Source organism: Rana temporaria, chromosome 2 (genome assembly GCF_905171775.1).
Source record: "Rana temporaria chromosome 2, aRanTem1.1, whole genome shotgun sequence".
Taxonomy (NCBI): domain Eukaryota; kingdom Metazoa; phylum Chordata; class Amphibia; order Anura; family Ranidae; genus Rana; species Rana temporaria.
In genome coordinates this window covers 73,279,203-73,307,183 of record NC_053490.1, presented here as the reverse complement: position 1 = coordinate 73,307,183, position 27,981 = coordinate 73,279,203, and the positions used below count along the sequence as shown (strand labels likewise).

The 27,981-nt window shown below is 44.4% G+C and overlaps 1 protein-coding gene across 2 annotated transcripts in view; it reads right to left on the bottom strand.

Moving 5' to 3' along the window:
• TRPC4 (transient receptor potential cation channel subfamily C member 4) overlaps positions 1-27,981 on the bottom strand; it is a 231,465-nt gene that overhangs the window by 132,861 nt on the left and 70,623 nt on the right. For both annotated transcript variants that reach the window (XR_005747344.1, XM_040340375.1), the window contains exon 2: positions 7,437-7,839. Coding sequence is in view for 1 of the 2 variants with exons in the window: in XM_040340375.1 (XP_040196309.1) it covers positions 7,437-7,814 (378 nt within the window). In the remaining variant the exon portion in view is untranslated. The remainder of the gene's footprint in view (positions 1-7,436; positions 7,840-27,981) is intronic.

Genomic DNA, 27,981 nt, shown 5'->3' with positions numbered 1-27,981 from the left:
ATCCATCTTCACCTGTCCGCGGACTCCGGCTCTGTGAGTGGCCGGAGGCGCGTGACACCACAGCACACTTGCCTGAAGAAGAAAATGCTAACTATGAGCCTAAGGCCTCGTACACACGACCGAGAAACTCGACGGGCGAAACACATCGTTTTGCTCGTCAAGTTCCTTGTTAGGCTGTCGAGGATCTCGGCGAGCCAAATTTCCCCATTCCGTGGAGGAAAAAGAAGACATGCTCTCTTTTTGGCTCGACGAGATCCTCGACAGTTTCCTCGTCGAAAAGTGTACACACGACCGGTTTCCTCGACAAAAAAAAAAAACAGCAAGTTTCTTGCTGGTTTTTGCCGAGAAACTCGGTCGTGTGTACGAGGCTTCAGAACATCATCCCTACAGTCAAGCATGGAGGTGGAAACATTATGCTTTGGGGCTGTTTCTCTGCTAAAGGTACATACTGACTTTGCTGCATTAAGGGACTAATGGACGGGGCCATTTATTGTAAAATCTTGGATGAGGACCTTCTTTCCTCAGCCAGAACACTGAAGATGGGTCGTGGATGGGTCTTCCAGCATGAAAATGACCCAAAACATACCACCAAAGCAGCAAAGGAGTGGCTCAAGACACCATTGCACATTAAGGTCATGGTGTGGCCTAACCAGTCCCCAGACCTTAGTCCTATAGAAAATGTATGGAGGGAGCTGAAACTCCGAGTTGCCAAGCAACAGCCAAGAAATCCCAATGATTTAGAGAAGATCTGTAAATAAGAGTGGACCAAAATCCCTGCTGTGATGTGTTCAGACCTGGTAACCAACACAAGAAACATCTTACCTCTGTGATTTCCAACAAGGGTTTCACCACCAAGTACTAAGTCATGTTTTGAACTGCAACTCCATTTATACATTTTTATAATGTTTTTTTTTTCTGGATTGTCGGTTGATATTCTCTCTCTATCATTTACAATATACCTATAATAAAAACTAGAGACCTTTCATTTCTTTATAAGTGGGCAAAAGTATAAAATCTGCAGGGGTTGAAATAATTATTTTCCCCACTATACCTAGGGGAATGCAGTATCGGTCCGATGCTGCATGTGTCTAAGACTGAGAACGGAGCAATCAAACGCCACCGATCGCTTGGCTTTTACAACTCCCAGCTCTAACCCCCCCCCCCCCACTACCACGCTCACTGGAGCACTGTGCTGTGGACGGGGCAGGATTGGCCGGCTCAGGCTCTCAGCTGCTTGCTGAGAGCCTGAGCCAGGATTCGGTCCAGGCATGTGGGCATATCCCGGCAATATGGTCACAATATTTCCTGAGCCTGGACCGACTCTGTGACTTCAGCCAACAGTGGGCTTTAGCCCACTGTCTACTGAATATGGGTCACAGGAGTGCAGAACAGACTGCGCTTCTATGACCCACAGGAGAAGTCCAGCCAAACAAGCTTTGGCTGGACTTCTCCTTTAATTACAAAAAATATTTTAAATAAGCTACACTCATTTAGGGCCTTGAAAAGCAGCATAGGCTAGTTTATTAAATATTCAATAAAATTATTAAACAAACGACCAAAAAAAAAACAGCTGCAGATAATACAAAGCCTTCTGGTTCCAGCCTAAGTGGCTATTTAAATGTTTTTTTTTTTGTTTGTTTTTTTGCTTGCTCTAGCCTGTGATTTCATAAAATAAGCAAAATTCTATATTTGAGCAAACCTTAGCAAAATAATATGCAAAGTTTCAGATCTCATGCAATTAAAGCCAAATTATTTTGCCAAGAGAAAACACAATTTAAAAATGACAGAAACAATTTTTGTGATACGAAAGTGGAGATTAGAAATGTTATATTAAAAATTCACTAAACATGAAACACAGTGACCTCATGTAGTCACAATTTTAACAGCATTCATAAATATATTGGTAGAAGTTAAGAAAAACTGACACATTTTTCTCTGCATATTAAGACTTCTAAGTTTCTGTTTGCAATGTATTTTCTGCCATGAACTATTTGAGGATGTGTAGGTTTAGTAGTTATATTGGGATATTACTTATTTTGGGATATTCCTATACACACACTACATTATCTAATGGGGCTAATTTACTAAAGAAATTTACCAAGACACACACAAAAGAAACACAGGAGCATGTGTGGTGTTGATCTAGTGGTGAATGATGAAATTGCAGGCTGATGAGGGTTTTTTAGTAACCATTGAGATAATGGTGTTCAGGGTTTGTCCTGCCATGGTCTAATAGCAAATGGTAACTGGCAAATCCTGTTTAGACTGTGATTGGACACAGCTGATCACATTGTAAAGAGTCACTGTGATTGGCTCTTAACCCCAATCTGTAATCACTGTGTCCTTTGGATCACAGAGCATTCCATATGTGCACCTTAGGGGCGCGTGGGGAGGCAGGGTTCTGGGAGGTTAAAGAGACAAGACAAGAAAGTTTAAAGTGTATCTCCACTGAACCATATTGTTAGGAACCTCATGGCAGCCATGCCCGTTTCCATGTGCATAGACGTGCACATGTTCTCAAGCATAGGAGCTTAACAAAGCATGCAAAGATAGGAACATGCACAGGCGCATCTGCCACAGATCCTGGCATTTGATTCCCTTTTTAAACGCGAGGCCTGCATGATATCATTGTAGGTTAGTCTTCAGCTTATACCCTTGTTACCTGTGTTCTTGAAAGCTTACTTAACCCTATTACAGACTCCATTGCCTCTAGTTCTTCTCTGGATTACCCTTGCCTTCTCATATATGCTGCTCACACGTGTTACTGACTGGACTTTTGGCTAAAAGGCCCCGTACACACGACCAGTTTCCTCGGCAGAATTCAGCTTCCGACCGAGTTTCTGGCTGAATTCAGCCGAGAAACCCGGCCGTGTGTACACTTTCGGCCGAGGAAGCCGACGAGGAGCTCGACAAGGAAATAGAGAACATGTTCTCTATTTCCTCGTTGTTCTATGGGAAAACTCGGCCCGCCGAGCTCCTCGGCGGCTTCAGGGCTGAACTGGCCGAGGAACTCGATGTGTTTGGCACGTCGAGTTCCTCGGCCGTGTGTACGGGGCCTAAGAGTCTGCCTTCTGATTGTGTACTTCGCTGCCAGCACATTGCTTTTCTCTGACCTGGACTCGGGTTTGTGATTCTTTACCCCTCCACCTGGCTGTTACCAAACTCGGCTTGTGACCTGACTCCATGCTTCTACACATCTGACCTCAGTAATCCAAGCTCAAGTTCACTGGTTCAACTTACTGGAATTTGCACCCTTCCACTACCCTACCAGTCCCTGCCTCCACTACCAGAGGTTCTTGGACAGGAATTGTGCTAGAGGCCACCCTCATCATCTCGACCTCTACAGAGTGTTACACACAATATAATCACTTCAAATTACCAAATGGTCCGCTTAACCCTTTCATGCCTAAGCCTATTTCTGACATTTGGTGTTTACAAGTTAAAATTCAGATTTTTGCTAGAAAATTACTTAGAGGCCCCAAACATTATATATATTTTTTTAGCAGAGAATCTAGAGAATAAAATGGCAATTGTTGCAATATTTTATGTCACACGATATTTGTGCAGCGGTGTTTTAAACGCAACTTTTTGGGAAAATAGACACTTTCATGAATTAAAAAAAAAAAAAAAACAGTAAAGTTAGCCCATTTGTTGTTATAATGTGAAAGCTGATGTTATGCGGAGTAAATAGATACCAAACATGTCACTCTTTATAATTGCATGCACTTGTGGAATGGTGACAAACTACGGTACATAAAAATCTCCATGGGCGACACTTAATTTTTTTTTACGGTTACCAAGATAAAGTTACAGAGGGGGTCTAGGGCTTTCATTATTGCTCTTGCTCTGATGATTGCGGCGATACCCCACATGTGTGATTTGAACACCGTTTACATATGCAGACACGACTTCCGTATGCGTTTTCTTTGCTGGGCGAGCTCGCGGGGACAGAGGCGCTTTAATTTTTTTTATTATTTATTGTTATATTATTAAATTGTGTTTTTTTTATTTGATCACTTTTATTGCTGTCACAAGGAATGTAAACATCCCTTGTGACAGTAATAGATGGTGACAGGTACTCTTTATGGAGAGATCGGGGGTTTAAAAGACCTCCAATCCCTTCTTTGCACTTCAAAGTATTCAGATTACATTCAGGACACTGGAACAAAGCCATTTACGGCTTCGTTCCAGTCTGTGGTTAGGTGCCGGAAGTGGCGCATTGTGGATCGGGAGGCCCGGTAAGAGGGGCATAGGCGACGGGAGGGGGGATGTCCCTTCCCACTTCTCCGGGATAAAAACCGAGCGGCTTTTAGCCACATCGGTTGTTATCACTGAAAAGCTGATCGCCCACTCTAAAAAACGATACCGGGATGATGCCTGTAGCTGCGGGCATCATCCCAGTATAACCCCCCGACAGTCGAGGACGCATATGTGCGTACTCTCGGCGGCAAGGGGATAATCGACCAAAACCATAAGAATCTCTGTGTGAAGTAAAACAGTAGACCAACAGCAGCGAAGGCAGCTTGTGGTGCTATGCAAGCTGCAGACAGTGGCCTAATAAAGTGTGGTAACATTGATTAGAATTGACAAATGCCACAGTATAAATGTCTGGATACAGTTCATAGAAAGGAAATGTCCTGAGGTTTTCATAGAAAGAAAATCTTTGTGGGCACTAAGGGCACCACACATGTCTAAAATGATACCTCTCATCAAACAGTATACAGTCAGGTCCATAAATATTGGGACATTGACACAATTCTAATCTTTTTGGCTCTATACACCACCACAATGGATTTGAAATGAAACTAACTAATATGTGCTTTAACTGCAGACTTTCAGCTTTAATTTGAGGGTATTTACATCAAAATCAGGTGAACGGTGTAGGAATTACAACAGTTTGTATATGTGCCTCCCACTTTTTAAGGGACCAAAAGTAATGGGACAATTGGCTGCTCAGCTGTTCCATGGTCAGGTATGTGTTACTCCCCCATTATCCCATTCACAAGGAGCAGATAAAAGGTTAATTTCAAGTGTGCTATTTGCATTTGGAATCTGTTGCTGTCAACTCTCAATATGAGATCCAAAGAGCTGTCACTATCAGTGAAGCAAGCCATCATTAGGCTGAAAAAACAAAACAAACCCATCAGAGAGATAGCAAAAACATTAGGTGGGGCCAAATCAACTGTTTGGAACTTTCCTAAAAAAGAATGCACCGGTGAGCTCAGCAACACCAAAAGACCCGGGAAGACCATGGAAAACAACTGTGGTGGAAGACCTAAGAATTCTTTCCCTGGTGAGGAAAACACCCTTCACAACAGTTGGCCAGATCAAGAACACTCTCCAGGAGGTAGGTGTATGTGTGTCAAAGTCAACAATCAAGAGAAGACTTCACCAGAGTAAATACATAGGGTTCACCACAAGGTGTAAACCATTGGTGAGCCTCAAAAACAGGAAGGCCAGATTCGAGTTTGCTAAACAACATCTAAAAAAGCCTTCACAGTTCTGGAACAACAGCCTATGGACAGATGAGACCAAGATCAACTTGTACCAGAGTGATAGAAAGGGAAGAGTATGGAGAAGGAAAGGAACTGCTCATGATCCAAAGCATACCACCTCATCAGTAAAGCATGGTGGTGGTAGTGTCATGGCGTGGGCATGTATGGCTGCCAATGAACTGGTTCTCTTATATTTAATGATGATGTGACTGCTGACAAAAGCAGCAGGATGAATTCCGAAGTGTTTCGGGCAATATTATTATCTGCTCATATTCAGCCAAATGCTTCAGAACTCATTGAATGGCGATTCACAGTGCAGATGGACAATGACCCGAAGCATACTGCGAAAGCAACCAAAGAGTTTAAGGTAAAGAAGTGGAATGTTATGCAATGGCCAAGTCAATCACCTGACCTGAGCATGCATTTCACTTGATGAAGACAAAACCGAATGGAAAATTCCCCAAGAACAAGCAGAACAAGCAGGAACTAAAGCCAGTTGCAGTAGAGCATCACCAGGGATAAAACCCAGCGTCTGGTGATGTCACCGTGTTCCTCACTTCAGGCTGTAATTGAACCCAAAAGAATTTGCCACAAAGTATTAAAAAGTGAAAGTTTGATTTATGATTGTTAATCTGTCCCATTACTTTTGGTCCATTAAAAAGTGGAAGGCACATATACAAACTGTTGTAATTCCTACACCGTTCACCTGATTTGGATGTAAATACCCTCAAATTAAAGTCAGAAGTCTTCAGTTAAAGCACATATTGTTGGTTTCATTTCAAATCCATTGTGGTAGTGTATAAAGCCAAAAAGATTAGAATTGTGTCGATGTCCCCAATATTTATGGACCTGACTGTATGTCAAACAAGTCCAGCGTCCAAACATTAGGAGAATCAAGAGGTTCTCATGAATCAATACCACCCAGCCCTAACATATTTTACCCAAAAGTTTCCAAAAAGGACAAGAAAGCCTTTGGGTGAAACATGTTAGGGCTGGATGCCTTTATTAGCCCAAATCTCAATTGTGTTTCATACTGCTCTGCTTTTATATTTTCGATTTAACCACTTGAGCTCTGGAAGGTTTTACCCCCTTTTTAAACAGGTACGAGGACTCAATTAGTTGTGTGTATTCAGAATAGGTAAATATAAGATATTTAAATCAATCAAATATACATAGCAACATTTTTTATTTAATATTTTAGTTTGAGCATGGTAACAAATAAGAGTATAGAAAATCTCCAACTATTCCTTTTAGACAAAAACAAACAAGCATTCTATATATACCAACTATTATGCCGCATACAGACGATCGTTTTTTGTGATGAAAAAAAATGACGTTTTTGAAAACGTCATTTAAAATGATAGTGTGTGGGGAAAATGTCGTTTTATGTCTTCAGAAAAACGACCAAAAAAAAATTCGAACATGCTCGAATTTTTTGTGTCGTTTTTCAAAATGTCATTTTTTGTGTCAATGAAAATGATAGTGTGTGGGCAAAACGACGTTTTTAAACCCGCACATGCCCAGAAGCAAGTTTTGAGACGGGAGGTAAAACTACCATTCATAATGGAGTAAGCACATTCATCACGCTTTAACAGACAAAAAAGCACGAATCATCTTTTACTAACAAGTAACCAGCTAAAAGCAGCCTCAAGGCGAATAGAACTTCCCCTTTAGAGTGCCGTCACTTTGTTCATCATTTTTCAAAACGATGGTGTGTATGCTCCATCGTTTTTGAAAATGAAGTTTCAAAAATGTCGTTTTTTTTCATCACTTCAAACGTCATTTTTTTTTCATCACAAAAAACGACCGTCTGTATGGGGCATTAGACTATAGATCTTTAAGAAAATTACTAATGCTGTGTTAAGTCCGTTTTTACAAATAACAGAGAATAAAAACAACTTTAATGATGAAAACCAATCAATAATGATATAATTAACCTACCTGTTTTTCCCCGCTTGGTTTTTTGTGGTTTAAAAGCAATTCAACGGCCCCGACCACTTCTTTCCGTATGGCATGCAGTAAAGCATCTCCAACATAGACATTGTAACTTAACAAAAGCTCAATCAGCTCAAGATTCTCATTTTCAATGGCAATCAATAAAGCAGTTCTTCCTAGGGGATCAATGCAATTAATATTGATTTTGAAATAAATTTCTGCCTCATCCAGGGCTTGCTTCACGCTGGCATAGTCACCTTTCTCTACCGAGGTCAGGTAAGCTTTCTCATATGGTGAGAGCTCCGATTCAGAACGTACAATGCGCAGGGGAATCCGGTCTTGAAATGGAGAGCTGTTGCTTCTTTTATAGTAGAACTGAGCCATTTTTTTATGCCATTATAATTTTTCTCTAAAAAGAAAACAAATACAATCATTTTTATTTGCTTTATAAATGAGTGTTAATTAAGAAGAAAACATAAATTACATTACATAAAATGTAAATCCCCCCCTCCCTTTAGAATGTAAGCTCTACGAGTAGTGCCCTCTTGTACGTTCTGTATAGAACTGTCCTGTAATTGTGCTGTCCCTCCTCTGCATTGTAAAGTGCTGCGTAAACTGTTGGCGCTAGATAAATTGTGAATAATAATAATAATAATAATAATAATAAATTACATTTTAGTGAAGCCCAGACCTAAACACATATAATTTTGGATAGAATGGGGAGGGGTTTGGGACTCTGTCAGAGTTTTATTGCTACCTGCTTCTCTGTTTGGGAAATTTCCCATTGTCTGGATGGGAACTGACTGCAAATTTCTCTATAAGTAAACAAAAACCGAAAAAAAGAAAAGTATTTTACAAGAGTAAGAAACAGTTAGCATTCTGACAATATTTTTATTGCTGTCGGTGCCATCCTGCCCCATTGATGCCTTTTTTTTGTACACGTGTCAAGAAGTGAAGTCAAGGAAAACTTGGACAGGAAGTGAAAAAAAATCTCCCTAGTGGGGTTACAAACAGCAAGAGGAATATGACATACATTTTCACCCTTCCTTATCCTATCCAAAAGTAACAAAACAAAAAAAAACATCTCATACTGTGTGTAAATGAATCAATTTCATAAACATCTATGGGTTGACCACATATTAAATGTTATAAGCCTGCCATATGCTGCCAAATTTAAAAATCTCATTAAACCCACATTATAAAAAAGCTATCAATAAATGCTCTATTACATGCTGCTTATGCTCACTCAGTCACTATGAGATTCATTTTCTGTATTCTGCAAAAAACCTGGTTGATCTTGCTACTCTCTATCTCCCCCTTCTGTTTATGTCCCCCACTTAGCTAGGGATTTTGCAGCTGTGGTGGCAACTCTGCACATGCTCAGTTTTCAGTGAGTTTCTATGCTGAACATTTCCCCCATATAATATCTGAGCAGCCCATGTGACTATAGAGTCACATATGTGGGAGTATACACAGTGGTAAATGACAGCCCACTCCCTCCCTCATCCTCCACTAACTAGCTAAACAAAATGGGGGCGGGATATTACATCTTGATTCACCTCCCTCTTATTCCAAGACCCTTCCTAGGGGTAGATTTCCTCACACTTCCTGTTGTCTCCCTACGTTTCCTCACACTTCCTGTTGTCTCCCTACGTTTCCTCACACTTCCTGTTGTCTCCCTACATTTCCTCACACTTCCTGTTGTCTCCCTACGTTTGTAAGTAGGAGTCATTTGTAAGTTGGTGGTTTGTAAGTAGGAGTCATTTGTAAGTTGGTGGTTTGTAAGTAGGGGACCACATGTATTTGTATGACACTTTAACCACTTGCCGCCCGCCAATGACATATTGACGTCGGCAAAGTGGTTGTAGAATCCTGACTGGACGTCATATGACGTCCTCAGGATTCTGAGCCGCTGTGCGCCCCCGGGTGCGCGCATCGCGGCGATCGTTGTTGCAGGGTGTCAGTCTGACACCCCGCCAACACCGATCTCAGTAAAGAGTCTCTCACGGAGACTCTTTACCACGTGATCAGCCGTGTCCAACCACGGCTGATCACAATGTAAACAGGAAGAGCCGTTGATGGCTCTTCCTCACTCGCGTCTGACAGACGCGAGTAGAGGAGAGCCGATCGGCGGCTCTCCTGACAGGGGGGGTTCGCGCTGATTGTTTATCAGCGCAGCCCCCCCTCGGATCGCCACATGGACCACCAGGGAAGCCCACCAGGGAAGGGCAAAACAAAAAAAAATGAGGCAAAAAAGTCTGAAAAAAAAAAAGTCTGAAAAAAAAAAAAAGTCTGGAAAAAAAAAAAGATGCCCAAAAAAAAGATGCCAATCAGTGCCCACAAATGGGCACTGACTGGCAACATAAGTAAATCAGTGCCGCCCCACAGTGTCCATCAGTGCCACCCCACAGTGCCCATCAGTGCCACCCCACAGTGCCCATCTGTGCCACCCATAAGTGCCACCCCACAGTGCCCATATGTGCCGCCTATGAGTGCCCAGTGCCGCCCATGAGTGCCCATCAGTGCCGCCCATGAGTGCCCATCAGTGCCGCCCATGATTGCCCATCAGTGCTGCCTATGTGTGCCCATCAGTGCCGCCTATGTGTGCCCATCAGTGCCGCCTATGAGTGCCCATCAGTGCTGCATACCAGCGCCACCAATCAGTGCCACCTCATCTGTGCCAGTCAGTACTACCTCGTCGATGTCCATCAGTGCCATCTCATCTGTGCCCATCAGTGGCACCATATCAGTGCCCGTAATTGAAAGAGAAAACTTACTTATTTACAAAAAAAATTACAGAAAAAAATAAAAACGCAATTTTTTAAAAAAAAATCGGTCTTTTTTTAGTTGTTGCGCAAAAAAAAAATCGCAGAGGTGATCAAATACCACCAAAAGAAAGCTCTATTTGTGGGGAAAAAATTTTGTTTGGGTACAGTGTAGCATGACCGCGCAATTGCCATTCAAAATGCGACAGTGTTGAAAGCTGAAAATTGGCTTGGGCGGGAAGGTGCGTAAGTGCCCTGTATGGAAGTGGTTAAAACAGTTTGTTGATATTAATTATTTTTACTCCGTATTCCAAAGGTTGTTTTTTTTTTTTTAACATGTGACCAGCAGCAGAGGACTAGAAGTTCCTCTGCAGACAGGCTGGGAAAGAGCTGGGTCATGTGTATATCAATTAGGGAAAAGGTACATAGATTTGTTTTTTATTAAAATAATTACACTCATCTACATACAGAAATAGAAGGGACATTGTAGGGATAATGTAAATTAAACAATGTGTATTTAGTATCACTTTAAGTACTAAACAAAATTATGCTATTTTTCTGTTTTGTTAATTTTGAAAGCACTGGAAGCTGTGTATAACATCTATTTAGCTTAAAAACTAGGCTGTTCCTGTTTACTAAAATGTCAGTTTTGTTATTTTTCACTACACAAATTATTAAAGTATTAAGTTCCCAATTATGCATTTTAAAAACAATATACCTGTACATTAAAATCAGCAAACAAGTAAAAAAAAGAATCAAACATTTGAAAGTGTATTATATTTTCTCTGTATCTTTTTTTTTTTTTTTTTACTTCAACAGAGACAACAGATGACACGCATTTACAACCTACTTTTATGATAATTTGATAAATGGAATGACATTAACAAAAGTCAGGATCTTAAAGCAGATAGATCTCTTGCCAAGATGACAGAGATGGATGGCAAAGACAGATTTTTATTTTACATAGTTAACATTGAAGGATATGCCTGAAAGCATTGTTATCATATTAAGAGTTTATCCATGGGTTCCACATAAAAAATAAATAAAAAATAAAAAGACTTCTTCATTGTGCTATTCAGAATATAAATGTATCATGATACTGTACATTGCAATCTGGAATCAGTTTGAAAGAAAAATTTGATTGTTTAGTCAAGAGAAAGTTATAGCCCATAATATTGCACAGAGTATGATATATGCATATACAAGATTTTAAAGAAATTGAAAAAAGTGTAATTATTAAGCTACAGGCATATTATTTAGACCCCATTCACACCTGAGCGTTTTGTAGCTTGAGCCCTGGTTCACACTGGGTACGATTTGGAACGATTTGAAATGCGATTTGACATGTCAAATCGCATCTCAAATCGGCGGCAATTGTCGGCAATGGCACTGTCCTAATCAGTGCGACGCCGCATCTGCGATTTCAAAAAGTAGTTCCTGTACTACTTTTTACGATTTCGGGCTGCGATTTACATTAAATTGCGGCCGAAATCGCGGCAAAATCTGAATCTGAAGCTACAAAACGCTGGAGGGGAAAAAATCAATTATTCTCTATGGAGATTGTTCACATCTCCACTACAAAACGCCTGAAGCCAGAAGTTCAAAAACGCCTGAAGCTCAAACAAGTTCTGGGACTTTTTTTTGGGCGTATTTGGGCGTTTTTCTGCTTTTAACATTGGTGACCCGTAGACCTGTCCAAAATCGCGGTAAAAAACGCTGCAAATATCGTGGCAAAACGTGGTAAAAACCGCCGCAAAATCACGGAAAAATTCTACACCAGGGAGAAAGCCTTGCATTACGGTGTGTAGTTACAGACAGAAGAACAGGAAGTGAGCATTTCTCAGAAGAAATAAGGACATTTAAAAGTAAAATGGAAGGATGAGGTAAGTGAAGGAGGACTGCACTAAGGTAAAGGAAGCTATTTAGGGAAAAAATTGTACCTTTACAACCCCTTTAACTACCCCCTTTAACTATTCTCCCCTGCGCGAGAGCCCGTAGCTCTACGTCGCTTCACGAAGTGGCCACTAGGGGGCGCGCGCGCCCCCCGCTCGTCCCTGATCCCGACGTGCGTGCTCGTTAAAGAGCTCGTTACAGAGTGAGAACCGGGAGCTGTGTGTGTAAACACACAGCTCCCGGTCCTGTCAGGGGAGAAATGTTTGTATGGCTGCAAAGGATGGGCCAACTCAATATTAAACCCTACAGGCTAAGACTGGGGTGCCATTAAAGCTCATGTGCGTGTAAAGGCAAGCGTCCCAATACTTTTGACAATTTAGTGTATGTGATCATACTCTTGGAAGTCAAGGCAACGGGATTTTTTTTTTCAAGAGTAGAAATATATGCATGTGGAGGGGTAGGGGTAAGCAGAGTCCTGTGGTTCAACTGAAGAGAACTCAGGCAGGTCTGACATTGCAGCTTGGGATTTCAGTACAGCAGAGGCAACTGAAAGGGGCAGTTCATTGGATTTCTGACAGGATCATCTGTTATCTTTTTTTATGTACAGCCTTTTTAGAGAGGTCAAAAATAGGGACAGGTGTACATTTTTAAAAATTCTGCCCACATATTCACTTTAAGGCCTCATGCCCACTGATGTTTTTACAGCCGCTTTTATGAGCATTTTTTGCAGCTTAAAAATGCCTCTCCATGTTAGCCTATGGCCTCATGCCCACCATGACTTTTTTGTGCTGTAAATGGTATAGCTGTTTATAAGCTGCAAAAAAAAAAAAACAGGACCAGTGTGTTCTGAGGCTCCAGCGCTAGAGCTGTAAAAAACATCAGACGCCGGCAAAAGGTGCTCGGATAAGAGTCTGGTATGGATCTGGGAGGACCCATGCCCTTTTTTTTGGTGTGGGGGTGCCCCTTAATATCCATACCAGACCTAAGGGTCTGGTATTGTCTTGGGGGGGGGGCGTAATCTTTTTTTCTTTCTCGGGGGTTCCCCTTATAGATTCTCAGTACACAAGTCCACCGCAAGTCGAATCATCTTGATCCGACTTCTGGTGTGACTTCTATTCAAATCAATGGGCTCCCATAGGGAAACATTGATTTTGAATAGAGACTGAGAAACGCGGCTAAAAGTCAGCATGGCTAAACATGCATTGAATTCAATGCAAAACACGGATAAAATCACGTTTTTAACGCCGTTTTTTTTTCTGTACTTTTCTTAAACATCCGTGGACATGTAGCCTTAATCTTATGGGGAACATAAAAATATTGCATATGTCTGATTAAAAGTAGAATGAAATGGTTTTTAAACCATTATTATTTCTTATTAAAGATTGAAAAAAAACGATAAAAAAAAGATAATAATAGCTATTAATTAAAAAGATATAAATGCAGTGTAACATCTAGACAAACCTGGCATCATGCTACCTTTTGAAAATCACAGAATGAGGCAATAAATCAGCAAAGAATGTATTTTGTTTAAACCATATCCATATCAATATGTCAGCATTTAAAGTATTCCAAGTGTGGCTCATTGTGTGTTTAGATAAGCAGCAATATTTTCATAATTAAAGGGTAAACCATAGAAAAAGTAATCCCTGAACACCTCATCAGATATAAGCGCACAATGTTATACAGCTCGTGACTAGCAGCCACCCGCTGATGACTCACAGGACCGAGACTGAAATAACATTGCTGCCCACAGATTCATGCAGGCGCCTGTACTTTGATTATAAATCTGTGCAGCTTTGCAGGCTACTCTTCTTAATATATGTGATATCCCTTCCTGAATTCAAGAGTTCAACAACAATAAAAATAGGGCTAAATGGGAAATCTCAGCCACATGCAAGCCTATTAAATAAGGAAATGTATTACATATATACATTTTTTCTGCATATAACACAGCGATTTACAGAGTATGATGACCCATCTGCATAAAAACAATAAAGTACGGTCAATCACAACAACCAGACAGCAACCATCTTTCTTTATTCCAACAGTTTTAAAATATCTTTCTAGGAATTTTTTGTTTTGTTTTGGGTGATGTAAGGAAGGGTTAGGCCATGGGTCAAGGTGATGGGTTGTCCCCAGAACAGTAGTATATAAGAGGGTATCTACTTGTATAAGGTGAGTACTAGATGCCGAGATAGGGTTAGGGTATGGATAAGATTGAATCTTTCCCGGTAGGCAGGATCAATCTTATCAAGATGATCATGATGTCACAGTTGCTATACATACTCCAAAATCCCCCTGTCATCATCCATAATACCCCAGCCATCATTAACTCTATTTTTAGATCCCTCATCTGGTTCTCGAAACCAGCAAGAATTAAATTGGAGCAGCTACAGCGACCAAAAGAATGCTGGAGGACTGGCGCTCCCCAATCCCTAACTCTATTGACTGGCTTCACAACTACAGCATATAGCGATGGCCATGAGCTCCCAACAGAAACAGGAGCTGAATCTCTTAGATTCATCTACTCAGCTTCTCAGGTCTAAGTTAGGCATGGAGGTGATGGATGGCTTTGAAGCACTGTGTTTTACTAAATCTAATAAGCTCTACCCTACCTACGTTTACAGGATTTAATAGATTTAGCCCTATCTTGGATAATAATTACTATCAAGAGTTGGTGAAGTGGCATTATGGAGACTTTATGGTATCACCTGCCTGTCTCATATCTTTAGGGACGGAAGACTATAGACTTTTTCTGAACTCCAAACAGCATTTTTACTCCCGTAGTCTTTGCACTTCCATTATTTGCAACTTCAGCATGCGGTCAGAAATCACCAGGGGGTAGATCAATGGGTGCCCCCATATTTAACTACACGTTTGAAGCCACCACATATAAAGGGTTTATATCGAGCAGTTGTGCGATGCTCTTGAATCTCCTTTTACCAGAGTCAACTCTTATGCCGCGTACAGAAGATCGGACATTCCAACAACAAAACCGTGGATAAATGTCCAACGGATGTTGGCTCAAACTTGTCTTGCATACATACGGTCACACAAATGTTGTTGGAAATTCTGAATGTCAAGAACACGGTGACGTACAACACGTACGACGGCACTAGAAAAGAGAAGTTCAATACCAGTCGTGTTAGTAGAAGTTTTCGTGCTTTTCAGCCTCATGCTTTTCAGTCCGGTACAGCGTGACGAATGTGCTATCTCCATTATGAGCGATTCCGTCTTGTACTTGATTTAGAGCATGCGTGGAATTTTGTGCGTCGGAATTGTCCACACACAATCGGAATTTACGAGAATGGATTTTGTTGTCGGAAAATTTGAGAACCAGCTCTCAAATTTTTGTTGTCCGAAATTCCGACAGAAAATGTCTGATGGAGCCTACACACGGTCGGAATTTCCGACCAAAAGCTCTCATCGAACATTTGTTGTCGGAAATAACGAACATGTGTACGCGGCATTAGAGCAGTAGTCCAATGGCAAAGGGATGTTGGAATTTTCAAGGAGAAGCATTGCAGGCAGTTACACAGTGTTCCCTAAACGTGGCTCAATGGCTCTCACAATTATACATAATTTTGTGGGTACACTACACACCGGCCAAGTTGGCTCTCATGGTGGTGCAATCTGATCCCATTTGTACTAGGTGTTGCAGGGACCCCTGGAATCTGATACACCTGCTATTGCAGTGCCCGAGGCTGCACCTATACTGGAGGAAGGTAATTGACACACTCAATCATGTCTACCATGTTTGGATCCCAGAGGACTCTAAATATTGCCTGCTGGGTATATTGGATGACTTCCAGGTGGAAGATGCCCCCAGACGAGCAATTGCAAGAGCCCTCTTTCAGGTCCACTTAGTAATATTGAGACACTGGAAATCTACAGAACCTCCCACACTGCGGGAATGGCTTGCTTGAATGGGGGACACCCTCAGGTTGGAGAAGTTTATTTACCAACACCGGGGCAGTGGGGGTAAATTTGACAAATGATGGTCTCTGTGGCTGGATGTTCTGGTTGATCTGGTCATGGAATGTATACTCTTGTAGTGAAGAGACCATCAAACTACATAGGAGAGGACTTAGTGTGGGGCATATGATGTGACCCCAGGGTGACTACACAACATGACATTTGTTCTGTAAAGGCAAATGAGATGAAAACTATTGTATGTATAAGACTGTCCATGATGTTAAGAACATACTTACTAATACCTGTTGTACTTCTGAATTTATTTTGCCCTGTCATGTGCATTAACCTGTTTTTTTTTGTCCAATAAAAACCTCTTGTTTGAGAAAAAAATCACTCTTTGATCTGAAGTCAGCCAGCTCTCAGTGTTTGTGTCACCAATGTACATTTTGCTTGTCCTCACAACACTATATGCTACATTAAACTTCTAATATTATTCAAATTAATGTTTACTGTTAATGTTTTAACATATAATATATAAATTCTTGTTTGCTGATGCATGGTGTATAGAGTTGCTCTCCATGGGGTAAATGATAATAACACAATAAGGAGGGGAACAAGTACTTCACCCCCCATGATTTCCCTTGTTGGTGAGAAATACTTGTATAAGGAATCCTCTTTGTTTGTTTTTTTTTTTCCAAAGATTTTTATTAAGGTTCTGCAGATACAACAATATCTTTTACAGCCAATGGGCCTGGATAAATGCGGTCGCAGCCGCCCAGGAACATAAAGAACAAAGTAATGCAATAGAAGTATTTGAAGATATTAAACTTTCATTTACAATCTTATCGAGAAACTTTTGTGGGCGTAGCCGCCAAAGAGGTCACACAACGATCCGCCTCACTCGCCCTAGCCAGGGCTAGCGAGAGCGGTCAGGAGCACTCACAGGAACCACTAAACTACCACCCTAACGTGGGTGTACTTAACACTGTGCTGTGAGCGATGGAAAATCCCTATAGACTAAATAGTCCTCAATATCCAGCACAGCCAGGCTGGCAACTACCGAGACGAGCCAAAGTGCTATGCTAAAAATTCCAGCATAGACTATGCACTTGTGCCTTCTATCTTACTAAGAGGGAGGGGAGGGTAAAGGAGATAACGGGGCAAATAGGGGGGGGGGGAACCTGCCACAGCTCCACGGGGTCTACATCCTTAAGGAATAACATTCAGCCCCGGCCCGACATAGCATTCTTGTAACCGTCCGACAGAACAAAGTGGTTCCAGCAAGCCCAAGTTACCGAGAATTTAGAGGGGGTGTCGTTCGCCTGGTGGATCAGTTCCTCCATCTCCATTGTTTTTTGGATACGTTCGAACCAGTCCGAGATCGATGGAGGATTGGGGGACAGCCACTGGAGAGGTATACACATACGGGCCGCGTTCACCATGTGCATTGCCAAAGACTTGCAGTACCCTCTAGGCAACGATTGGGCATGGTGAAGGAGGAACTGAGCAGGGGCGAACTCCAGGTCAAGCGTAGTCACTTTAGAGATGTACTCGTGCACCTCCTTCCAGAAAGTTTGGAGTTTGGGGCAGGACCACCATATGTGGAGGAACGATCCCGTCTCTAAATTACATCTCCAACAGACCTGTGAAAGTGTAGGATTTATGCGATGTAGTTTAAGAGGGGTCTTATACCACCTGGAGAGGATTTTGTATGCATTTTCCTGTACCTGGACATTAACCGAGCCCTTATGGGCCATCCTGTAGACGTCTTCCCATTCCGTTTCCGTGAGATCAAGTCTGAGATCCCTTTCCCACTGCTGGTTAGCCCAATGTATTTTAGATGAGCATGTGGAAAACAAAAGGGTATAAATAGTCGAGACAAGGTGTCTCTGTGGCTCAAGGCTGGAGCATATGTGTTCAAACGAAGTAGCGGCTCTGGACCATGTCGTTCCTGGGGCCGATCTAGTAAGGAAGTGGCGGATCTGCACGTATGTCCAGAATGGGAAAACGTCCCTATTAATTTTGGAGGCAAGCTCTGATTGGAGCATGAGTCTCCCATTTGTAAAAAATTTACCTGCTTGTACTGTGGAGTGGGGCCAATCGTCTGCCAGAAAGGCGGGGTGCATTCCCGGAGTGAAGTCAGGGTTCAATCTAAGGGGAGTCATAGGGCCATACAGGTCGGACAATCTGTGCTTGGTACAGGCCTCTCTGAAGGTCAGTAGGGAGGGGCGGATTAAGGGGTGGTCTTTACAGTCCGCCGGAATATTTCGCCATGCGATCCACGGAAGTTGGGGTAGAGGGAGGGGAGAAAACGATCGTTCGAGCTGTATCCAATCTTTTTGACCACTATGTACTGTCCAGTCCACTATCCTAGTCAGACCACAAGCCAAGTGATATTTGTGAATGTCGGGCAATCCTACTCCTCCCGTAAGCTTAGGTGTTGTGAGACGAGCGTAGCTCAGACGTGGACGGGCCCCCTGCCAAACAAAGTCGGTACATGCCTTCCTATAGGAGGCGAAGAAAGCCGGGGGAATCTTGATCGGGACTGCTTGTAAAGTGTACAGAATTCGCGGCAGAACATTCATCTTGATGACCGCGACCCTACCGAACCATGATAACATCTTTGAGGTCCATCCCCGCAGGTCTTTCAATATTTTTTGTAGCAATGGGGCATAGTTTAGTGTGTATAGATCCGCTAAGGATACAGGAAGTTGGATCCCTAAGTAGGTAATGGCCCGTCTATTCCATTTAAAAGGGAAGTTCACTTTACAAAGGTTACACGTCGCGTCAGGTAGGGAAACGTTCAGGGCCGACGATTTGGCAAAATTGATTTGAAAATTAGATAGACGTCTGAAATCTTCGAAGTCGTTTAGTAAATTAGGGATAGTCGTGAGTGGATCCGTTAGGAAAAGAAGAATGTCATCCGCAAAAGCGGCAATTTTGTATGCGCGTTTCTGTACTTCAATGCCCCGAATCGCCGGATTAAACCTAAGTCGTCTCAGGAACGGTTCCAGGGTTAGAATAAAAATCAGGGGAGAGAGGGGGCAACCCTGGCGCGTACCGTTCGATATGGAGAAGGCATCTGACAGGCAGCCGTTCACTTGGACCCGTGCCGTTGGGCCGGAATAGAGCGTTGAGATGAAATTTAGCATAGTCAATGGCAGGCCTATAGCCCTTAAAGTCATCTGCATAAAATCCCACGCCACCCTGTCAAATGCCTTCTCCGCGTCGAGTGACAAGAAAAAACCGGGGGACTTGGTAGAAGTGAGCCAATGGTGGACATTCAGGGCTTTAAGGGTGTTGTCCCTCGCCTCCCTTCCAGGGACAAAACCAACCTGATCCAGATCCACTAGGGTGGGGAGGAAAGGGAGAAGCCTGTTCGCTAACGTTCTGGCAAACCATTTCAAGTCAACATTAAGCAATGAAATGGGCCTATAGTTAGTCACTGCTGTGGGGTCCTTGTCGGGTTTCGGTATAACAACGATATGAGCAGTCAAAAGGTCTCGGGGGGGGGCAGGTCGATCAGCGAAGGAGTTGAAGGCAGAGAGAAAAAATGGAGTGAGAGTTTTAGCAAATGTCTTGTAGTATCCGGCCGTCAGGCCGTCCGGGCCCGGGCTTTTGCCCGATTTTAATTGTTTTAGAGCCCTTTCCACCTCCTGGATGTCCAGGGGTCTGTCGAGCTCAGTTTTAGCAGCTTCCGATAGTTGGGTGGGACCGAATTGCTTCAAAAACTCCTCCATCATTCCCTGTCTCGTGATTGGCGCCGAAGGTGGGTCAGGTGAAGGTAAGTTGTATAGTTTAGTGTAGTATTCGACAAAGTGTTTAGCTATGTCTGGGGGAGAGAGCAACTTTTGACCGCGGTCGTCAGTCAGGGAATGGACAGTAGTTGTGGCTTTTGTAGTTTGCAGGGACCGCGCTAGCAATCTGCTAGCCTTATTACCATACTCGTAGAACGTTTTTTTAGCTAGGATGAATTTTCGCCTGATCTGTTTACCAATAATTTCCAAAAGTTCAGCACGCGCCTGAGTTAGGTCTTGCAGCGACTGAAGAGCCCGCGTGTGCTTATGGGCATTCTCCAAGTGTCGAATCCGCTCTGTGAGTTCTGTGTGTTGTTTACGCCTTTCCCTGTTGCGTTTAGCGACTGCGGCGATCAAAATGCCCCTAACCACACACTTATGGGCCTCCCAATTGATGACGGGAGCCGTCTCCTCGGGCCTGTTCTCCAGGAAGAACAGTTTGAGGCGAGCTTCTAAGTCGGCGGCTATGGCCGGGTCAGTGAGTAAGGAGGGGTCTAGTTTCCAAACGTGCGACCGTGGTCGGGTCACAGGGAAGGACAGCGTGGCCGAAACCGGGCTATGATCCGAGAGAACCATGGGATCAATGGAAGCGCTTTTCAACAGGGGGAGATCTTCTTGTGTAATGAACAGATAGTCTAGCCTAGAGTACCTATTGTGTGTGGGGGAATAGAAGGTGTAGTCTCTACCTGTAGGATTCAGGGTCCTCCACGTGTCATGCACTAGGAGGTTTTGCAGATGCGCTTTAATTCTCCGTAAGGCCGTGTACGGGAGGGATGAGGTACCCGTGGAAGTGTCCTGGGTTGGGTTGAGCGGCGCATTGAAGTCGCCCCCAAGTAATAGGATGCCTGACTTAAAGGAGGCTAGCTTTTCCGACACCGAGGCGAAAAACGCTACCTGACGTGAGTTTGGGGCGTAAACGTTAGCTAAGGTGATAGGTCGATTCAGATACGTTCCCTTCAAAAATAAGTACCTACCTTCCGGATCCGCCATGGAATCGGTCAGTTGGAACTGGCAGTGTTTGGCTATCAGAACAGATACCCCTTTGGATTTGTTAGTCGGATTAGTGGCATGGTGGACAGTAGGGAAATAGTGATTATACAGTTTGGGCGTGGAGTCCGTTCGGAAATGGGTTTCCTGCACGAAAACAATATCAGCCTTGGCCCTGTGCATATCTAACAGAAGGTGGGTACGTCGTTCAGGAATGTTGAGTCCACGTGCATTCAATGAAATGACTTTCAGTGTATGGTCGTTAGCGGGTGTCATTGTGTCAGTCAAAAAGTGCAAAGGTAAGATCTGTCACCAATGGAAAGGGTGGAGGGGTCTAGTAGAGCTGTGGCAGGCCGGGATACGGGAGATGGGAGAGGGGAGGGGATCAGAGGAAAGGCTTCCGGTCACTAGCACAGACCCTCTCCCGTCTCACGGGACCAGGACCTGTGGTAAAAAAAAAAAAAAAAAAAACCTGAACAAAAACAGAAAATAAAAGAAAAACGGGGTACCGGAAATCGGTCAGTGGGCTAAGCACAAAACTCAGGACCACTGCGTGGGGGTTGGTTTGTCTTTCAGAAAAACCGTTAAACAATAAGAGAATTCCAAAAAATGCTCTCCATCAGCGCCCAGCAACGCTTTAAAGACAGGCAGGCGGGGTGTGTAAAATTATGGGGGGGGGGGCTTAATAACTTCCCGAGCCTAGTCGATCCGTAACGGTGAGAAGCAAAAATAGGGAGCGACATCTTCCCTCAATGCCTGAGATATAGCAAATAATACAAACAGTTAGAACCTGCAATCACTGTAACTATCAAGAAAAATCGGCGTTGACCGCCTCCCAGGTGGTGAGCCATGCTCTCTATTGATAACCCCTGTCTACCCTGAGATTAGGAAGGTGCATCAAACCGTTTCAGACTCCTATGGAGGAGGCGGAGGGCAGAGGAGGAGGGCAGAGGAGGAGGGCAGAGGAGGAGGGAAGAGGAGGAGGGCAGAGGAGAAGGGAAGAGGAGGAGGGCAGAGGAGGAGGGCAGAGGAGGAGGGAAGAGGAGGAGGGCAGAGGAGGAGGGAAGAGGAGGAGGGAAGAGGAGGAGGGAAGAGGAGGAGGGAGGAGGAGGGAAGAGGAGGAGGGAGGAGGAAAGGAGGGAGGAGGAGGAGGAAAGGAGGGAGGAGGAGGAGGAAAGGAGGGGGAGGGAGGAGGAAAGGAGGGGGGAGGAAAGGAGGGGGGAGGGAGGAGGAAAGGAGGGAGGAGGAAAGGAGGGAGGAGGGAGGAGGAAAGGAGGGAGGAGGAAAGGAGGGAGGAGGGAGGAGGGAGGAGAGCGGAGGAGGGAAGGAGGGGAGGAGGGAAGAGGGAGGAGGGAGGAAAAGAGGGAGGAAAGAAGGGAGGAGGAGGAGGGAAGGAGGGAGGAGGAGGAGCGCTTTGCGCGGTAAACTGACAGACGGAGTAAACCTCCTTCGGGGTCGGGTCTCTCACTCCGGAGTATTGGGCAAAGCCAAGCAGGCAGCGTTAGCCTGTGTATTGTGGAGGGGCGTTCCGCTGTATGCTGATCTTGACTCTCCCAATACCGAGCTTACAGATGCAGCCCAGTGTACCAATGGACCTGGAGGGGAGATGCGCCCAGGCTCAGACCCCATACACTGTGATCCTAACCCGTCCCAACCGATCTGTACCCAGTGAAGAGATAGGATCAGATATATCTACATGCGTAGTTAAGACACCATAACGTTACCCAACATTGTCAAGGAAGCCAGTCCGTTGTAGACAATGCTCTGCAAGGTCGGGGAGCCGGACGGACGTGCAGTGTTCAGCGGTTATCAGCCAAAGGCAGGGCTGGGCGTTGATGATGCTTGTGAGGAGTGCGGGGGACCCCGCCGGCGGATGTAAACCGGTGAAAACAGTAGCCTTGCGATGCGTGCAATGTTAATCTAAGGACTGGTGGTTCCGGGGTACGGCAGATTGATGCTCACCCAACCGCTCACGGATAGAGTCCTAAGCACCCGAAGCCAGTGACGAACAGCATAGTCCATGGAAACATTCACCTCCGGACCTCCAGTGAGATAGGTGTGGAGAAGGGAAGACAGTCAACTGGGTATCATATCGCAGGTCGGTGGGTTGTTCTAACTATCTGGGCAGCTTACGCTGAGCAGGGGGGGCCAGGGCGGCAGGGAGAAAAGGAGAAGCGGGCATTTCAGGTACCTCTGAGCAGGCAGGCTCCATAGCGAAACAGTACCTGGGAGGCAATCAGTCCCCAGAAGACCATCTAGCGCAGGATCACCGGGTGATCACGACGAGCCCTACGAGGTAGCGGGGCCGCGGACGGGCTGGACGGTAGAGGGTGGCCCTGTGCAGGGAGACCAAGACTCGAAGGGGATGGAGAACGCCTCCTGCGGTATCTAACGTCCTGGGCCTCCATGGGTTCCTCTTCCATGTTTCGGCGAGAGAGCTCCGGGACTTGGAATTCCGCGTACCAGTCCGGGAGATGAACAGGCGGTAGGTCCAATTGTTTGCAAAAAGACTCCAATTCCTCAGGGACTCTTAGGAGAGCCGAACGGCCTAAGTGGGTGGCCTGCAAACCGAAGGGGAACTTCCAGCGGTAGCGAATTCCCTTGTTCCTCAGAACATCCAGGAGGGGTCGGAGGTCCCTGCGATTCTTGAGCGTGATGGCCGAGAGGTCTTGAAAGATTTGAATCGGGCGGCCATCATACTCCAGCCGGTCTTTCTCTCGAGCCTTCTTGAGGACCGTCTCCTTGATCTCGTAGTCATTTATAAAACAAATGATATCTCTCGGGGGATCTGTGTCTCTGCCCCGCGGGCGGAGGGCCCTGTGTATGCGTTCCATGGCAATCCGCGTTTCTGGCGGCCTGTCCAGGAGGCCGTTGAAGATGCCAGACACCGCCAGGGCAATCTGGTCGGTCTCGACGATTTCCGGGAGACCTCGGATCCGCAGGTTATGTCTTCTGCCCCTGTTGTCGAGTTCTTCGACATGGCGTTGGATATCCCGGAGTTGAAGGGTATGAGAGTCAAGCTTGTGGGCCACGCGCTTAATGGCGGTGTGTTGTACCATCGTCGCGTTCTCCACTCTCTGGACCCTGCCCGCTATCGCCTGTAGTTCCTGGCGGAGGTCCGATATTGCCGCGGATAAAGTGTCCTTTATGTCGGTTGCCACCGCCCGGAGGTCCTGGATACTAAGGTGAGTGGAATGAGCCGGGTTGGAAATCTCTGAAGCAGGAGGAGGCATTGTAGGAGAGAGCGTGAGCTCTACATGCTGCTGAGGTGATGTGGAGGCGGGAAGCTGCGCCGCCATGACAGGCCTCTGTGTCCTGAAGATCTCCGGAATGGTCTGACTCGAGCCGGAGATGTCTCTCGGAGACCGGGATCGGGATGCCGAACTTCCACGGGATGATGTCCCCATGATACGTGTAAAAAAGAGGGTGAGAATCCCGCAGAAAGGTTTAATTTGGGCCGAAGTGGGACAGAGCTCTCGAGCTAAGCTGCCATCTTCCCTCAAGGCAAACCACGCCCCCCTTCCTCTTTGGTTTAATCAGGAGGTGGTGGGTTAAAAGCATTTTAGAGAAGTAGTATGGGAACTGAATGAATGCTTTATTCTTCGATTCCATTGCAGGGGGGTGATGGGCATGTGTATCCCTTGCAACAGTAGAGTGCACAGCTCCAAGGAACAACTGGATTTGCAAATATCCAGTCGTGGAAAATAATTTTGTGAATCCCTGTTGTGACAGTCCCAACCAAGACAGGGGCTTTTGGAGGGGAATGTAGGCTAGCCTCTTGCCTATTGACTATGGGCCCTAGTGTTTAAGGGGGCACTATTCTTTGTGAGGTGTGTGTCTGGGGGAGCTTTGGAGTAGTTTTACTTTGGATTCATACCTATGTCTCCCAAAAAAAACACAAACTCTGAAAACTGGAGGACCCAGACACAGATTTGTGTTTTGATCCTGGGGTCTCTTGCTGATATGTGTAATCTGTTTAAAGTAAAGTAAAGTTTATTTCTCTATTGTGTAATTTCCCCATTGAGCGCCTCCTAGGTGTGCATTTCCATTGTTAATTGCGTTAATTGAGTCATTAATTTTGTGTTTGCTAGTCCCTCTGGATGTGATTAGTCTTGTGTCAACTTTACCTCATTACATACTATTGTGGGATGTTTACCCCAATGTGTAATATTTGGTTTTATTGTTCACGTATTGACTGCCCCTATTTCTGACGTGTATAAAAACCTGTATTTCTGTTCAATAAAGTGATTCCTTTGGTTTTTACCTCAACAACTTGTCTGTGTACGATGCTTTGGGGAAAGGACTGGTATTAGTTATTGGTCTGCTGGAAGGGTTTGGATAGCAGGAAACACTGTTTGGCAGAGTGCCAAGTGGTCTGCCAAACGCATCTTAAAGGAGAAGTCCAGCCTGAGATTGTTTGGCTGGGCTTCTCCTATAGGTCACAGGAGTGCAATTTGTTTTGCACTCCTGTGACCCATTTTCATCAGAGAGTGGTCTGAAGTCTGCTCTCTGCCGACATCACTGGAATCAGTCCAGGCACCGCGTCATCACGACAATAAAGTCTGGATTCACCAGGTGTCTGGACTGATGCCTGTCTCAGCCTCTCAGTGAGCCCCTTCACAGCTTAGCGGGGGGGCAGAGTGGAGAGCTGCTGACTGACAGGCAGCAGCTCTCCGCTCATGGATCTATGAGAACCGAGCCATTGGCGGTTTTCAATGCCTCGGTTCTCAGTGCAGAGGCAGCTGGGGACAGATGCAGCATCAGTGATCCCATCCTATGATTAAGTGACGTCGGCTGTCACGATACGCGTGAGGACTCGGAGGGTTTGCTGGTGACGTCATCCGCTCGCGGCCGCAGAGCGGAGACACACGTTAGTACACACGCTGTCTCAAACAGCACTGTCTGTGAGTGCAATTGTTTTACTTCATTAAATGTTACCAAATGGTTTTATGCTATGGAGGCTTCCCTGTGTTTCATTTTGAGAGCCAGCGCTGAGAGATTGTGAGCCGTTCTGGAGTGGATCATTACGGTTATTGAGCAGCTTCTGTTACAGGCTTGGTAAAAGCCTCATCAAGGTAAGAGGCTGGTACAAACATCTTTACACTGAGGAAAGCCGGGCTTTTGTATGTACAAGCATGTGGGCATATCTCATCAGTTTACACTGAAGTAACTACTTGTGGACTTTTTCATTTATGAATGGAGCACAGATGCACCTTGCACTTATATGATTGAATTTACTTTGGACTTTTATTTTTCACTACTGCACGATTGTGCACTGGACACAGCTATTTATTAATTTTTACTGTTATTTCACATTTTTGTCTTTACTTATTTATATATTGTATATATATTTCTAAGTTATTTTTTATCTATAGATCATATTTCTTTATTTCATTGACACGCAATACGTTTTTTTTGTTTAACCCCTTTGTTTGGTTCATATGGGACACTTGCACTGCAGGGCTATTCATTTGTTTTTTTTTTATCTCCCCTGCATGTTTTTTACTGAACATTTTTCCAGGAATTTGGACTTTATTTTCACTTATTTATTTATTGATTATTTGCACATTGCACCTTCTTTGGATGAAGCACTTTAAGGATTTGATTGCACAGTAAAATTTATTGTTTTAGTCAATACATGGTACTTATTGATGATGATTGCCAGCATCTCATCTACATTGTGCTGTCATTAGGCACATCTGTCCATTTGATTTCAGTATTTATTCACTCGCATTACCTTCCACATCTAGCTATTGATGCTGGGTGGTAACCTTGTTCAAGACCTAGAGTGGAACACTATTTAACCCCAGCAGGGGACGGATGCACTCTTGTGTTTTAGGAATTATAGTCGTTATCTGATATTGGTTTTAATTGTTGTTAGCATATTCTTCATTGCTTGCAAACGCCACTACACCCCCCCATTTTATATCAGTCCGATGCTGCATCCACCTAGGTAAGTATGATGGGTTAAAAAAAAACCATACTTCTCTAATAAAATGAAAAAATAGTACTATTGGGTGACCAGCAATGATGCAGCTCCAAAACATATGCAACTGTACCATCCTAGGCTCAATTCCTTGGTATTTGATAGATGGTGGAAGCAAACACTGCACTCGGCCAGGTTTCTGTGGTAGTGAGACATTGTAGAATGCCAGCCTGTGGTTCCCCAGGGCACATAGTTTAAGTCCAGGCCTGATTCTTCACCAGGGCCCCTGATGGTAGGGATGGACTTGCAGCAAGCTGAAACCAGGTCGCAGCTCCCAGGTACGCCCAGCGGAGTACCACTCGCTTATGCAAGTACAGATAGCAGGAGACAGAAGAGGATCCGGGAAACAAGCCAAGGTCGGGGCAGGCTTACAAATGGAAGATGAAGCCGGGGTCAGTACATGGGACATCAGACACCGAATGCACAAAACAATAGGCCAACAGGAGCTCAGAGATCTAGGAAGTTAACCAGGCAGCATGAACTGCACTGAGTATGACTTATATAAGAAAGCAAATGAGGATGCGGGCCGAGGAGTGAAAGAAGTAAAGATTTGATATGTTACACAGTAGGTATTAATTAGGGATGTAACTATGTAGTACCCTAAAAAAATACCCTTTATCTGGAATTCCTCCTGAAAAATAGCAGTGGACTTCCTGTTCTGTATTCTCATTGCTGTATGTCTGCAGTGTGAAATCTAAAGCACCACCTCTGACTAAGATTTTTAGATTTGGTAATGTCACTATTGTCCTGTTCATTGTTCTCCTTGCCAGAGTCTCTGACACAAGGAAGCAAAGCCCTGCCTCATCTTCACAGAGGCACAGTGCAGAACAAAGCAGCAAGTCAGTAATGGGGAAAAGATCAGCAGCAATAATGCCGCGTACACACGATCGGTTTCTCTGATGAAAATGGACTGATGGACCGTTTTCATCAGACTAACTGACTGTGTGTGGGCCCCATCAGTTTTTTAACCATCATTTTTTTAAAATGATCTGATGGTTAACTAACCGATAGAAAAAAAAACGATCGTCTGTAGGCACGTCCATCGGTTAAAAATCCACGCATGCTCAGACTAAATTAGGGGACGGGAGCGCTCGTTCTGGTAAAACTAGCGTTCATTATGGAGCTAGCACATTCATCACGCTGTAACAGGCAGAAAAACACGAATCGTCTTTGGCCCCATACTCACGAGCAAACATGTCTGCTGAAAC